The sequence below is a fragment of the Drosophila innubila genome, chromosome 4 (assembly GCF_004354385.1).
Source record: "Drosophila innubila isolate TH190305 chromosome 4, UK_Dinn_1.0, whole genome shotgun sequence".
In the NCBI taxonomy this organism is placed as follows: Eukaryota; Metazoa; Arthropoda; class Insecta; order Diptera; family Drosophilidae; genus Drosophila; species Drosophila innubila.
Window position 1 is genome coordinate 748912 of NC_047625.1, and position 14961 is coordinate 763872.

The following is a 14961-nucleotide window of genomic DNA, read 5'->3' on the forward strand; positions in this document are numbered from 1 at the left end:
CCTATTCCACATAAAGTTCGTATTGCTCGGATCAGAAAATCCTGCTAATAATTGGTAAAGTTATTATTATACATTTTTCCAATATCGATTTTCTATTTACTTTTGTTTGTAGCGTTAAATGCGGGATCGTAACGGTACCTTGAGCTAACGGTACGATTCGATTAGGTTAAGTTAGTTAGTTGTTACGCTTAGTTTCTTTTCTGTAGGGTTACCAGGTAACATAGTATTTCATAGATAGAAATTTTGATAAATACAAAAAACTACAAAAACTATTTTCGTCTGTTTTACTACACGTGACATTGTAGTTTGCAATTTTTCTTATCCATTCTTTTATACAGATTCATAATTAAGTATAAATTACATTTTACATACATATATATATAGATACATAAACTTGAAATTAAAATATCAATTACTTGTTGTTGTAATCAGTCGATTTTTGCCTTTTGGATTAATTGTATATTATTAAATATATATATTAGCCAATAATTATCATATAAATATTACTTACATGCAGTACGTACACATACATAAACATACATATGTATCCATCCCACATATACATACACACGAAGAATATGCCAAAAAAAAACAAACAATTAGTTAAAAACTCTGATATTTTTTTCCTTGACATGTAGTGTAGTGTAGTGTAGTGATAATCAATGGAATGCTGCTTGTGATATTATTGATAATGAATGTGCAGAGTTATTGTTCATTTTAATTATTTCTTCCTTTTACTTTTATCGTTTTCCTTTTACTTCTTGTTCTTTATGGCAGTAGTATTATTTTGCAGCTTGAAATATCATGTCCTGCATCACATAGTACACACATTACATATACATACATACACATATAGGTTAAATATTGGAACATATCAATATACTTCACATACTATACTATATTAGTATATATATATTCATTATGAGGCTTACACATGCGGTACACTTACATATACATACATTCATACATATATGCATATGAAATGTTATGGATAGAGAATGGCATTTCCTGCTAAATTCTAATTGGGTTGATGATAATACATAAAAACATTCAATATCATATTATCATATTATTCTTCTCATCTATTGTTTTTGTTATTTGTTTTTTTTATCAATTGGTTGAGATTTATTCAGCCGACATTATATTGTGAACCTGTTCCAATTTAAAAGCAAGTCGTTGTTTTTGCGAAAATTCATCCTCCTCCAAAGTGACCGTTAGCTGCTCATTATACTTGACAGCGTAAGTGTAGAGCTCATGTAAAGCACAATTTGTATTAAACTCGGTTGTGTGTAGCTGAAATGTCAACAAATAAAACAATAGGAAAGTTAGATATATATAGTTTGCAGGATAAATTTAAATGAGTCAGTCAGTCAGGACAAACAGTTTTATATATACATATATAGCTTGTCTGTTTGCTTTTGTATACAATATTGTACATTTATACTTATATAACCGATTAAACAAAAAACAGACTTTCGACCTCTTATATTTTAATATTTCAAAATAAGTAAAATTCCAAAATTTATACAATTTTTTTACTTACTCTGGACTCTTCAGCGAGCATTGCATTCATGTCCTGATCAGATATTGACGACATATCCCTAATATCTCTGTAATATCGGTCAACCCACTTGCGATATTCGGGTATATCCTTTGCGTACAATAATTTTGAGCTTGGCGAATCTTTGCCTACAATAAAACAAAAGGATTAATATTAAAAAATAATAACAATAAAAATAGAGTTGATATCATACCTAATCGATGGTCGGAAGTCGAACAAGAATCCATAAATGTTTGAGCCACGACAGACAGACAAGAGTCCACTATATTCGATTTATGAATATCAAATACAAAATTTGGATTTTTTATCAAGTTCACCCAAAACCTGTAATCAAGTAAATCGCGATAGAATTAATAGTAATAATAATAGTTAGATTTAAACATACCGCAATGGTAAACTGTTGCTCTTCCAGGTGTGGACCACTTCTGGATCAGTAATTCCATGCAAAAGGGCTTGGTCATCCAAAAAGTCAAACATATATTTAATTGCCAGGGGCAATGCAGATCCTCTATGAGCCGTACTGAATATTGTCTCAAAGAGATCATCCACAAATTTCTGCAAAGTACCCTTAGTTGCCAGCAGTCTTGTCAAATAGATTTCCGAGACGAGTTTATTAACGCGTTCCCCTTCCTTTTGTATGTCACTGTCATGATGTTTAACCAAATGCCAGTATTTCAATCCATTGTCATGCATATCATTATTCAATGGACTGCCAGCACGACTGAACGTTGGCGAAGATGATGTGTACTTCGATATATTCAGCGTTTCGTACCTATAACGACAATTACAATTTGTATAAGCAATAGAATATAAATAGAACTGTATTTTAAATCAAAATTTTTAATGCATATAGCAGGGACCCTAACAATTATAATTATGTATTATACTTCAATTTTTATATTAATATTAAACCATAACTCTTATTTTTAATATTAATTTGCAATATTTATTTCAAAAGATTTTTACATTAAATTTTATATTTGCAAAACTTAAAATATAACTTTTATATTTGAGTTTTATTTATTATTTTTAAATAACGATAGAAATGTAATAATTATTTCATGATTTTAATAAAAAAGAGAGAGTTTAAATTCATTTTAATAATTAAAATAATTATTATTTGCAATTTCTGGTAGATATATAAAAAAAAAAAAAATAAAACTTACTTGTGAGATTTTTCGTTTTTATCGGATAAAATGCTAAAATTATAGATGGAACTTTGCTTGGGTACAAGACTGAGTCCAGCACCATCTGGTACATTGTAATGCTGCAATGTGTTCAATTTTTTCCATTCACTTTCCGTTTTCGAAGTGGCATCCTCATCATACAATATAACCCGTCCAGTTGCTCCGGTTCGCCATTCTGTTACGGGTAATATTCAATAATAAATATCATTTTAAATAATGAATTAGATGAGTGTGAGAAAAAATGACTTACCCAAGTCTAAATCATCTTTACGCGGCCTTTGACTGGATGGTATATTCTTATAGATAGTTTCCAAGCATTTCTCCTTCACTTGGCCAATCGTGTCACAGTCGAGGACCTTAACGGACACATTCTCCGTATGAGGTGGCAACATATCCAGGTTATTGCAAAATATGGGCTGCTGTATAATGCTGGCATTGACAGTCATTGGTCGAAAATCGATGGATTGACGGATTAGTTTCTCCTCGCTTAAGGAATAACGTGCCTCATGAGTACAGGCATCGACTGGTCCCTTATCCACCTGTCCCTTAACAGCACGAAATAGCATATAAAGCGGTTCTCCAGCGCATTCCTTTAAAAATTTGTATAGGAGAAATGTGAACCAAGCACTCAGCATTTTTTCAGCCACACTTTCAGTACGACGCAGCAATAGTTTTGGATGACTTTTGCCCTCAATGCACTTCTCAATTAAATCGCCCAATAATGTCTTCAATATATCCGTGCAATATTCGAGCTTTGATTGTAGGGTTACCATTATTAATGAGGCGACATTAACTCGCTCTCGCATCGAGAAATAGCGATTGGACTCCAGTGTGCGTATAAATAGCAAAAGGAATGTTTTATTCATTATAAGTTGAGCAAATAAACGCAATCCTTTCTCTTTGCGCAACAGCTCGGGCCGCTCCCATTGCAGGACAATGTGATCCTCATGATTGGGGAACAATATCTTCATGGCATAGGAGCGATAATCCAAAAATGGTATACCACCCGATGTCAGATCGCCCGTGAGGTCTGTCATTTCGGTTTGGAGTTCGGCAAATGCCTCCTTGCATTCGGCAGCGACACGTAGCTCCAAAATATCCATTTGCTCCTGCATATTGCGTAGAACACGATTCGATTCCGAGGTTTTCTTTCGGTACGCGACAAGCAATGCCACAAAGATCAATAGGAACACAACACTGCCGGCAATGACGCCAAATACCACATTGTCGCCCCAGTCCATTATGATGTTGGAGGACTCGTAACTGAGAATCCCGATGCGATACTCCAGCGACGAGCCGATGCGGACAATCACCTCCGGTCCACTGGGACTATCGCTGGCAGCAGCGGCCTCTGTCGGCGGTCGACAGGTCAGTTGTTGTCGCGATAGTGATGTTATATTACAGTAACCATTGCCGATCTTCACCTCGACATCGGTCTCCTTGCACGCCCGATCCAGATTGCGTCCGTTGATGGTTAGATATTCGCTCTTAAAGTATTTGACACGCTCCTCGAATGTAAAATATTCGGGATTCGGATACAGTTCAAAGTAATTGTTGTGCGTCTTGGATAAATTCTGCACTCGCAATACATTATCCATAAGGAAGCCGTATTCCAGCAACTGTGGATTCTCCGGATCAAAGATTTGTCCCACCTCCGTCTCAATAACTGGCGACGGACATTCCATTTCCGTATCCGACATCACTCGACACAGACTCGCATACATGCGATCCTTGTAAAAAACATAGATGCTCGGCGCTTGGATGCTTGTAAACTGAGTTCCCGTGACTGCAATCCGGATGCCGCCAGCTGGAATGCCCTTTGGCACTTTAATTTGTCCACTAGGACCAGAGCTCACTTGCTCAACGGTTGGATCGAGTACATATTTGAAATTGTAATCGTTAAACTCTCGCGGCCCATTGTCGAAGGACATCTTGAGGCGTCCTTCAATGATGCCCGGTGACGGGGAAGTACGGCAAATTGTCTGAGACGAGTCCGTGCTAATGATCTTACACGGCAAATGATCGTTGATGAACGCCTGAATTCGAGATCCTGCATTCAAATGTTTGCCCAATATCCGGATCTGTGTTCCTCCCGATGTTGGACCAAATCGCGGATGAAAATTGGAGATTTTCGGATCAACAAATTCATAGTCCTCCTTCGATTCACCGCGATAATCACCGATTTGGACAACAATCCTTCCATTTCGGTACATTTGCTCGCCGGGACTGTCCACAGTGCAAACGATTTGTTTCGTGTCAATGTAGAACTGTTGAAATGGCATACAATTGATGCCGGCAATTCGAACACCCGAATAGATGTCATTATAGTTCTTGCCAAGGTTAATCCCTTTAATCGTTATATTTGTACCACCCTCCCAGGGTCCAGTTTTGGGACCAAACGAATGTATCTCCGGATTTGGGCAGATCTCGCTGCGATTCAACCAATCGGTTTTACCCTCATTATTCTTGTTGCACTGCTCAACCACCTCGCATGTATTCGTGGACGAGCACCAGCCGCAATTATATTTCTCATCCAGGGCCAAACATATTCCACAGCTATCGGCCATATCCCGACATCGATATATCACAACTGTTAATCAAAAAACGATACCAAATCAAATTAAAATTAAAATAACGTTTTAAAAGACATTGCTCATTTGAATTGGTTGAGATTTGACAAAGTTATGAGTTGTTTAAAAATGAACAAGGAAAAAAATGTTAAAAATTAGTAATTTTAGGAAAATTTTAAATATGCCTTTATTAAAAATAATTTAAATGCTGCATCAATTTATAAGTTTAATAATTATTAAAATGAAATTTTTTATTAATATTTGTTGAGATTTCACAAAGTAATAAGACTTCAAAGATGTTCAAAAATTTACTTGGAAAATAATTTAAGAAATGGGTAATATCCCAATATTAAAAATAATTTAAATGCAGAATTAATGAAGAAGTCAAATACTGTTTAGAAAGACATAGATTATCAAAATTGGTTGAGATATGAAAGTTGTGAGAGTTCAAAGTTTTCCAAACGTTGCCAGGGAAGATGATGAAAAAAATTGGTAACTTTCGGCAAAATGTAAACATAATTAATTTAAATTAAAAAATTATTATAAGTTTTCCATTTTGAAATTTGGAATAATTATGAGAGTTTAAAGAAAGGGTTTCTTTGCGACTTACCGTGTATATTGTGGGGATTATCGAGGGGCTTCGATCCACCCCAGATGACGGCGAAGGTGGCTGTCAGATTCGGAGATCGTGATGTATATTGAAACTCCATACTGTCACAATATATGGTATCGCCGAGTAATTGAGCATTTAGGCTCGTGACTCGACCTTCGATATTAAACTGGCAAACGAAACGTGTCTGCACAATGAATTGCCCGATGATGTGAACCTTGACCTTGATGGATTTACTGGTGCCGGCGGCGACAAGAACTTCACTGCCATCGCCGGTGGCATTGATGGTTGGACAGAAGCCGGGGCCGGAACGATAGCTAGGACCAATACGGCTGACACCGGTTACCAAGATATCATTGCGACAATTCTCCGCCGTATCGTGGGTGCAACGATGTGCCTCCACACACCAATCGCAGGGGAACTCCGAGGAGACACAACGCGTACACGAAGAGTGGGTGCTACAATCGAAGAATGTAAAGTCGGTGGAGACGAGATCGGGTCCGTTTCTGGTGCGAACCGAGAGCTTGGCCGTAAAATGATGTTTGCCCTGCTCAATTTGTGGCAACATATCCGTTCGCGGTGTGGTACAATTGACCCCGTTGCGCTTCTTGGTGGCATTCGTGAACAGAGCCTTGTCCTCGGTGGTGAAGGCGCAGATTAAGTTCTCCTTTAGCTGCGGTAAATGATCGATAATCAGCTCCAAGGTGCGGGCGGTGGTGCGCTGCAATTGATGTGGCACTACACTGGTGATTGTGGTGCATTTCCCAGTCTTATAGCTCACCCAGTACAAAGGATCATTCGCATCGTCCTGGCAATTGGACCGAGGACTGCATTTATTCTCTAGCGAACACCAGCCGCAATATGGATCCTTGGCACCAAGACATTCACCACATGTTCCAAAGTCCGCACAGTCATAGACCTTTACTTTGGACACCTTCCGTTCGGACATGACATAAATGTATAGATTCTGATTATCAAATTGCATGTCCTGATTAATGGCTGATCCCACATCCACAGCCAAACTGGCATACTCATTGGCAATTGTCGATGATTCAACCACCACCTTCTTAACATATCCATCAACCGTTCCAATAAACACAACCGTATAGCCGCTGGTACTCGTCGCTGCCACCGAAGTCAGCCTAGTGTTGAACATGGCCACGGGAACAGCGGTGATCGGTTGCTCTCCTCCCAGCGGCGAGTTCACGTCCAAGCCACAGAAATCCTCGCCGATCGTTTGCAGTTTCTACAGCGATAATAACATACAAGTAAAGGGTAATATATTTGAAAAACTAAATTATACAATTATAAAATGAATAAATTTATCATTATTTATTTATCATTATCATTTATGTTTATAAGTAACAATAATCATTAAAATTCTCACTAAATTTCTCATCATTAATTTATCATTATAAGTTACACTTATCATTATCATTATCTTTTTTATTTTTCAATAAAAGTTTTATTATAACAAATTAAATCATAATCATTATTTCTAATTTGAACTTAGGAATGAATTTAGGCAAAACTAACGGGAAGGTGCTAATATCGAGCATTCTCGACTGTCGGAGACCCCGTACTTACTATGGCAAAAATTAATAATGGAAAAAATTAAAAAAAATGTTTAGATAACTTAAATGCATATTCTATCATATTGGTTACAATGTCTCATAAAACATAAAAGATTTTCATACTAAGACTTGATTTTTGCCCGATCGGTCCTATGACAGCTATATGATATAGTGGACCGATTTGAACCAAGTCATTTGCTTATTGTATCAGTTTGCTTCAGAAATCTCATAAAACAAAAAAGTTTTTCATACTACTTGATTTTTGACCGATTGTTCCTATGGGCGCTATATGATATAGTTGTCCGATTGAAAAAAGAAACAAACTTGACCTGCCTGCAATATAGAGGAATCTACATACCAAATTTGGTGTTTGTAGCTTTTAAATTGTTCTTATAATATGGATATGAAATTTTATTCGATTTGTGGACATGTAATTATTCTAGACAAAAATCATTTGTAAATTAAAAATAATTCTAATTCTAATTTTTTCAATACTATCATCATGAGAATTAAAAACAAAAAAAAACACTGCATAAGTTGCATTTTTGAGCATAAAAATAAAACTCAAGGAATATTTATGATTTTATGATTTTTATTTCTATGCTCAAAAATAATGAATGATTTTTGTTACAGCTTTAAAGTATACGTGAAATTTATAATTATTTCGTGAGTAAATCGATTAAAATGGAACATTTGAGAAAGTAGACGAAGATTGGTACATTTTACGATCTTTTTTAAGTCCCTCTAAGTGAAGGATTTTTTCAACTATTTTTTACCGCCCCTGCATTTATCTTTTTTACATAATGCAATAACTAATTAATCCTTTGAACTGATTAAAGAAGAAGAGAAGCCACTTTCTAGTTGGAATAGAGGGAGTAACTTACCGTTAAAACACAGGGCATGCTCGGAGAAATGAAATCAAGTCCTCGCATTCCATTGCCATTGAAACAGAATTTAATGTTTTGCATGAATTTGCGACGAATTGACTTTAAGGAATAGATGCAGAGAGCCGAGTTGTTGGTGGGAATGTTGCTATCGCCTTTGGAGAAGACAGCAAAAAGGACATCGTCCTGGATGGTAATGCCCAGACTCTGGGCAAGATCGGAGCTGGGTTTGCCCAAGAAACCGGCCTGAACCAAGTTGAATTTGGTGCCGCCCTGAGCCTCACTGATGCACTCCACCGGAATCTCAGTGTACGAATAATAATTGGAGTCCTCCTGACAGATTCGCACCAGTTTCGTAATGTACTCCTTGGGCGATGAATGATGACTATGCTTCAGTTGTGTGGTTAGGAAATATGAGAATCTCTCCGAACTGAAACCGTATACATAATTCACCAAATACGTTTCCCTCGCATACGAATTGATAAATGTTCGGGTGCCCGTTGTGACAGCCGATGAGGCGATTTGAAACATTTTCGTCTTCTCCAGAGATCTGGATGCCACCGCGGGTATTTCACTCCGATAGGGTGAATTATTAGTGTAGGTAACGCCGACATACATCACATTGGTCACCGGATGTTGTGGTGGTCCTGGCGCTATAAATGCCACCGTCGATGAGTTGGCATCATTGGCAACCACCGCATCCGGCACTTCATGCTCCACAATGCTTACATTCTGTAAATTTCTCACAGTGCATGTGCCCTGGAACAATGAACCGCATGCAATTAATCTCGAGGTGGCCCGATCAATCAGTAACACCTTATTATAGTTATTTGTCGGCTTGCGAACGGCATTCAATGGACAATCGAGTATTGTGCATTCAACAGAATCATTTTGTGGACCCGTTTTCACCGTCTCATGCAGTTCCAGATCCGGCGACAATTGATACAATCGATTGACGCCACCAACAAAAACGCGTCCTGTTATCGTGTCCACAAGCAAATGATTTAACATAGTATCAAATTTGGCTACATTTGTAATAATGCTGCTGGTACTCAAATTGCCATTTCCCTGTCCATTTCCATTGTCAGCGATATCTGTTAAATTGACTTTAATCCTATCACTTCCGATTCCTCCTCCTCCTCGTATAGCCATTGCTGTTGGCATTTCCAGAGGCTCATTGCGATTCTTGGTTATAGCAATTGATGATTGCGATAGTTGGAAACTAGTAAGCCATACCACAATATATAGTAGCATATTCATTTCCACAATCAATGCGATAATCGCCACAAAATGGCGATCAATGCTAATCCAAGTATTGGGGATTCCCCAATTTCAATAAACTGTCTATCTTTGTTCTTTGCTTTTGTTATTGTTTTCCGTTTGCTACCTTAAGTTTAAATTTAAATGTTTAATGACGCTTGAAGAAAATTTCGTGTTATTTAAAAAGCGTTTTCTCTTTCTGATATATCCATTGTCTATCATATGTACTACGACTTGACTTTGAGAATGCGTCAACTTCCACTTGTTGTTGTTGTTGTTGATGATGTTGTTCTTGTTGTTGTCAGCTGCCACATTATAATTTGATTTTATCTGCAATTGCACAGAACAAAGTGAAATAATATAAATCAGTGAGTAATTCATCACATAATATATTACATTTTATCATTAATGTAATTGTTGTATTTAACTTATATTTATAGCTTACTTGCTTTGTTTTTTTAATCAATTGATTTCATGACATATATTTTTATTTTCAATCGCAAATTTTGATTAAATTTTGTAAACAAAAATAAATGCAAGAAAAATTAAGAAAACTAACTTTCGAAAAGTTTAATCATAACTTTGTCAATTCTAGACCGATTTCCTTGCAAAATGTCAATTTTATATTGTTTTGAGCTCTATTTTCATTCTGCATATAAATTAGAAAATATTATATTTTTGACATCACTATCAATTTTTTCCATGGGTATGGTCACTGTCCATTTTCTCCATACGTTTCCTATTTCAAAACTTCAAACTGTCATAACTTTGTCAAATCTTGTCAAGAAATTTGAAATATGAAAGAATTTCATAATTATTATCATAAATCATACTAACAAACTTTTTTAAATATATAAATAATAAAGATAAACAGGACAAAGAATTTTATATATAGATAACATATAATAGTAAAATGTTATTAATAATTAATTTGCTCTATTTAACATTCATTGAAAGCTTTTTTTTAAGTTTTATGATATTTTTTTATTTAATTAGCCACATATTTTATTTAAATTTAGTACGAAAAAATAAGAAAATTATAAATTTCGATAAGTTTAATATTGAAACTACAAAGTAATAATTATAATTAGAGAATTGTCAGTGCAATTATTTAATAATTTTTTTTAATATCATAATTATCATTTTAAATCATATTAATAAACAATTTAAAATTAATAATATATTTAAATAACATACTGTATTACATTTTATCATTAAGTTAAATTAATAGAGAAATTTAACATTTATTTATAGCTTATTTGTTTTAATTTTCAGGATATATTTTTATCTACTGTTAACTTTGATCTGTTGAAAATTTCATTAAAATAAGCAAGCCAAAATAAATACAGGATAAATTTAAATAAATTTAATTTTCGCAAAGCTTAGCATTGAAAATATACAAAGCAATATTTACAATATATTACAATACAATATTTACTAAATAAAATATTGTCAGAACTTAAATTACGTTACTATCATAAAGCAAAATAACAAAGTGTTTTAAATAAATCATATATATAAATAATCAATATATATTATTTTTGGATTAATTAGGCGCATATTAAAAAGGTTATGGGTAAATTGAACTATACCGTTTTCGTTTTAAGGACCAGGGGAATATATTTAAATTTACTCGAAAGATAATTAAAAGTTTAACTAATCTCGAAGAAACTTTTAAGTTTTTTTTTTTAAAAAAGCACATATTTGTTTTGGCGAAAATAAAATAAACACCTTTTTTTTATAGAAGATTGTGGTTATTAAAGCAAATTTAAAATATAAATATTTAAAAAACATTAACGTTTTGTGATAACAATTTCTTGACTCACTGTATGTATGGGGAAATGTATATGAAATGTGAAACAATAGGAACATTAATCGCTTCATTTGACGGCATTCACAATAGAGAATCCAAGTTTCAGATAACCAAAACTAAATGAACGTAAGATTACATTAGTAATGAGTAATTTGGTATTTCATCAGTGCAGGACTTAATATGACTGATAACTTGAGTGAGGCACTGTCGACTTGTTGTATATTCTACCACGCCCATTGTTACAAGTGTGAATGCAACAAATACATGTAAGCATACTACAAATACAAATATATACTTGAATTGATAACGAATTAAATATCGGCAAATTGTTATATTAATTCATCATTGTTATATTAATTGTTATAATTGAAGCAGAAAAAGAAGAAGAAGAGAACATCCCGATGTACATATGAATGGTAGAGATATACATATATGGCAGTGCATATGTTAGCATTGTGTGCGTGTGTGTGTGTATTCGGACAATACATGCGCATGCTGATTATGTTTTCTTGCATTTACAAAGCTATACTTACACTTATAGTCAAAGTCTTACATGTTGCAAATTGTATTCATTTTAATGAATTTAATATATATGCACACAGCACGCACATCGTTGTAATTTTATAGATAACGTTTTTTCTCACAATTTGACGCTTCACTTTTCACAATTGAAACACTTTTTGATGTGGGCGTTCATGTCTACATACTTATATGATGTTTGCGCACATATTTGTGTGCAATTCGGCGCAATAATATGAATGTTTGTTGCAAATCTGCACTATAGATTATTGAATGCAGAAAAACACTTCTAACTTGATTTTTTGCAATATAAATGGACATATACTTTTTGTGGCATCAGAATGACACACACACACATTCTCATATTAAACAAACATACACCGACGAAGTAGAATACAACTCTTCAATTTTCAAGATGTCGGATAAGGGCTGTGTAAATATCATCGATAATCGATACATATTTTCTTGCGATGATATATTTTGCAATATTGCCAAATTGCTGACACTGCATTTAAATAGTAAAAAAAAGTGGATATTTAGCTAGTTTTAAGTGGAAACACGGCATCGATGTATTAAAAGATTTCAAGTTAACATTACACGTTTTTCATATCGAAATATTGGGGGTATTCCTGAGCAAAAATTCAGATTTGGTTTTATTACAGATTTGGTTTCGCCGACTAGCTGTTTACAGCTGTTCCATAATAAAGGTGTACGGCTGCTAGACAAAATGAAATAAAATACGGAAAGTGCGGTAAATCTGCAAGTGCACTATTAATAAAAAGTCTACAGCTGTTCCATAATAAATGTGTAGGGCTGCCAGACAAAATAAAATAAAATTCGGAAAGTGCGGTAAATCTGCAAGTGAACCATTAATAAAAAGTCTAAGAAAAAGGTTTTTACACTATTTTTTGTCAATTTGTTATTTTGCCGTTTTTTTTTTAATTCTCCAATTCAAAATCTGATTAAGATTTGCTTAAGCCAAATCGAAAGTAAATCTGTATCTGATTAAGGAATAAAAATATCAGCAGCCCTTTGTCCGATACATTAAAATATCGATAACATGTGTTGAACATTGATCAAGTATCTGAGTGCAACCGTTGTCGATATGAGTCAAAATGCACCAATGTTTGCGAAAATTGCCCATCTTTAGAGTGTGACCACTCTACCATCTCTTTTTCTTCCGTAGCGTGCCGCGTGTAAAGTTTTTGTTAAGAGAAACATTGTTTGAAAATGGACCATGATGATGACCAACATTTTGATATTGGAGATTCAGGAGCAGCCACTACCTACCCGCTGCAATGCTCAGCCCTGCGCAAGAATGGCTTCGTAATGCTCAAGGGACGCCCCTGCAAAATCGTGGACATGTCTACCTCGAAGACGGGCAAACATGGCCACGCCAAAGTCCATCTTGTGGGCATCGATATATTCAACCAGAAGAAATATGAGGATATTTGCCCCTCCACCCACAATATGGATGTGCCCCATGTTAAGCGGGAGGATTACCAGCTCACCGATGTGAGCGACGATGGCTACCTCACATTAATGTCCGATAATGGAGATCTTCGCGAGGACCTTAAGGTGCCCGATGGAGCTCTAGGAATTTCTCTGCGCTCCGATTTCGATGGTGGCAAAGATATTCTGTGCACCGTTATGAAGGCCTGTGGAGAAGAGTGCGTTATTGCCATCAAAAACAATGCTGCTCTTGATAAATAGAAAAACCCCGATGCTGAAACAGAACATTGAAAGAGTAAAGATGTAATGAAGTAATATCAATAAAATGTTTCAACAATACAATTGATATTTTACATAATATTTGAAAATAAAGTCAGTCTTGAATTGGTAAACTCCTTTAAACTCGTTCTTAAATCCTAAGCTAAGTACTAACGCTCATTAGGCGAGCGGAATTTATTTGGTAAGTACTTAGTTTTACAGGCAATTTGCATTAGTATGTACAGTGTATGAGAAAAGTATTCGCAGACCAATGCGTGCATATTTACATACATACATATTCACATCAACACGTGGGTTTTCCCTGCTAGTTTTCGCAGCTGCTACTTATTATGAACCACCTGCAAAAAAGAAAATGCCTTTAAATTATTTTTAAAATTAAAAATCAAATATGAGATTTGAATCTAGGTAAAACAATTTCTTGACTAACTGTATGTTCATACATACATATGAATGTCATTGTACATGGGACTGGAGAAAATTCCTGCTTTCTGTTACTTGATATGTACATACATTTAATTAATTGGGGTTATTCATCAGCATTAATTAATTTAAATATTCATAAGGGCATGATTATCTGCATGTATGTATGTAGCTTAATACATTTTTTTCTTTTCATTGCTAGATTTAGAAATTTTATAATTGCAGAAGTTGGAAAAATTTGATAAAATGCTATGAGAAAATCCATTTTTTTCAAATGCGAAAACAATTTTGACAAGATACATATGTATATATATTTTAAAATTATAACGAAAGCCGAAAAATATAAGAATTGTTGTCTAAAAATTATTATCTAATTTTTATTGTTGATGCATAATAAATAAATAGTAAATTATGTAGTCGATAGTCTAGCAATAAACATATTAATATAACCTATTATATTAAAAAGAACTTATGTGTAATAATTGAAGTAAATAATAAATATATATTGAACAAATAAACCTAATGGAATATCGATACGAAAACAACTATAATATCGATATATATGTAGACGCAGCCATTTGCATATATAAATGTGTGTAGAAATACATCGCATATCGACAGCTTGGCGATTATTAAATTATATAGTCAATGGACTAGTAATAATAATATTAATATTAGTTATTTTATTACGAAGAACTTTTATATAATTATTTAAAGTAAATTATAATAGTATATTTACCAAAAATGAGCTAGTCGTATATCGATATAAATAAAGCAATAGCATCGATATATTTACAAATGCAACCATTACTATCGACGATTGCAACTGTGT

The 14961-nt window shown here is 34.4% G+C and overlaps 2 protein-coding genes across 2 annotated transcripts; one reads left to right on the forward strand and one right to left on the reverse strand.

The window, feature by feature from the left end:
- Positions 1-752: 752 nt before the first annotated feature.
- On the reverse strand, positions 753-12377 carry LOC117790980 (plexin A3). Its single transcript, XM_034630992.1, has 9 exons — positions 11993-12377; positions 8387-9976; positions 5929-7174; positions 2999-5338; positions 2728-2923; positions 1947-2333; positions 1755-1885; positions 1544-1689; positions 753-1293 (listed from the first exon to the last, which is right to left on the reverse strand). The coding sequence occupies exons 2-9, from the start codon at positions 9644-9646 to the stop codon at positions 1126-1128; spliced, it is 5874 nt and encodes a 1957-aa protein (XP_034486883.1). The 5' UTR covers positions 9647-9976; positions 11993-12377; the 3' UTR covers positions 753-1125.
- A 765-nt stretch (positions 12378-13142) lies between these two features.
- LOC117785628 (eukaryotic translation initiation factor 5A) lies at positions 13143-13772 on the forward strand. The gene has a single exon (XM_034623779.1). It carries the CDS (start codon positions 13209-13211, stop codon positions 13689-13691), a length of 483 nt encoding a protein of 160 aa, XP_034479670.1. The 5' UTR covers positions 13143-13208; the 3' UTR covers positions 13692-13772.
- Positions 13773-14961: the final 1189 nt, after the last annotated feature.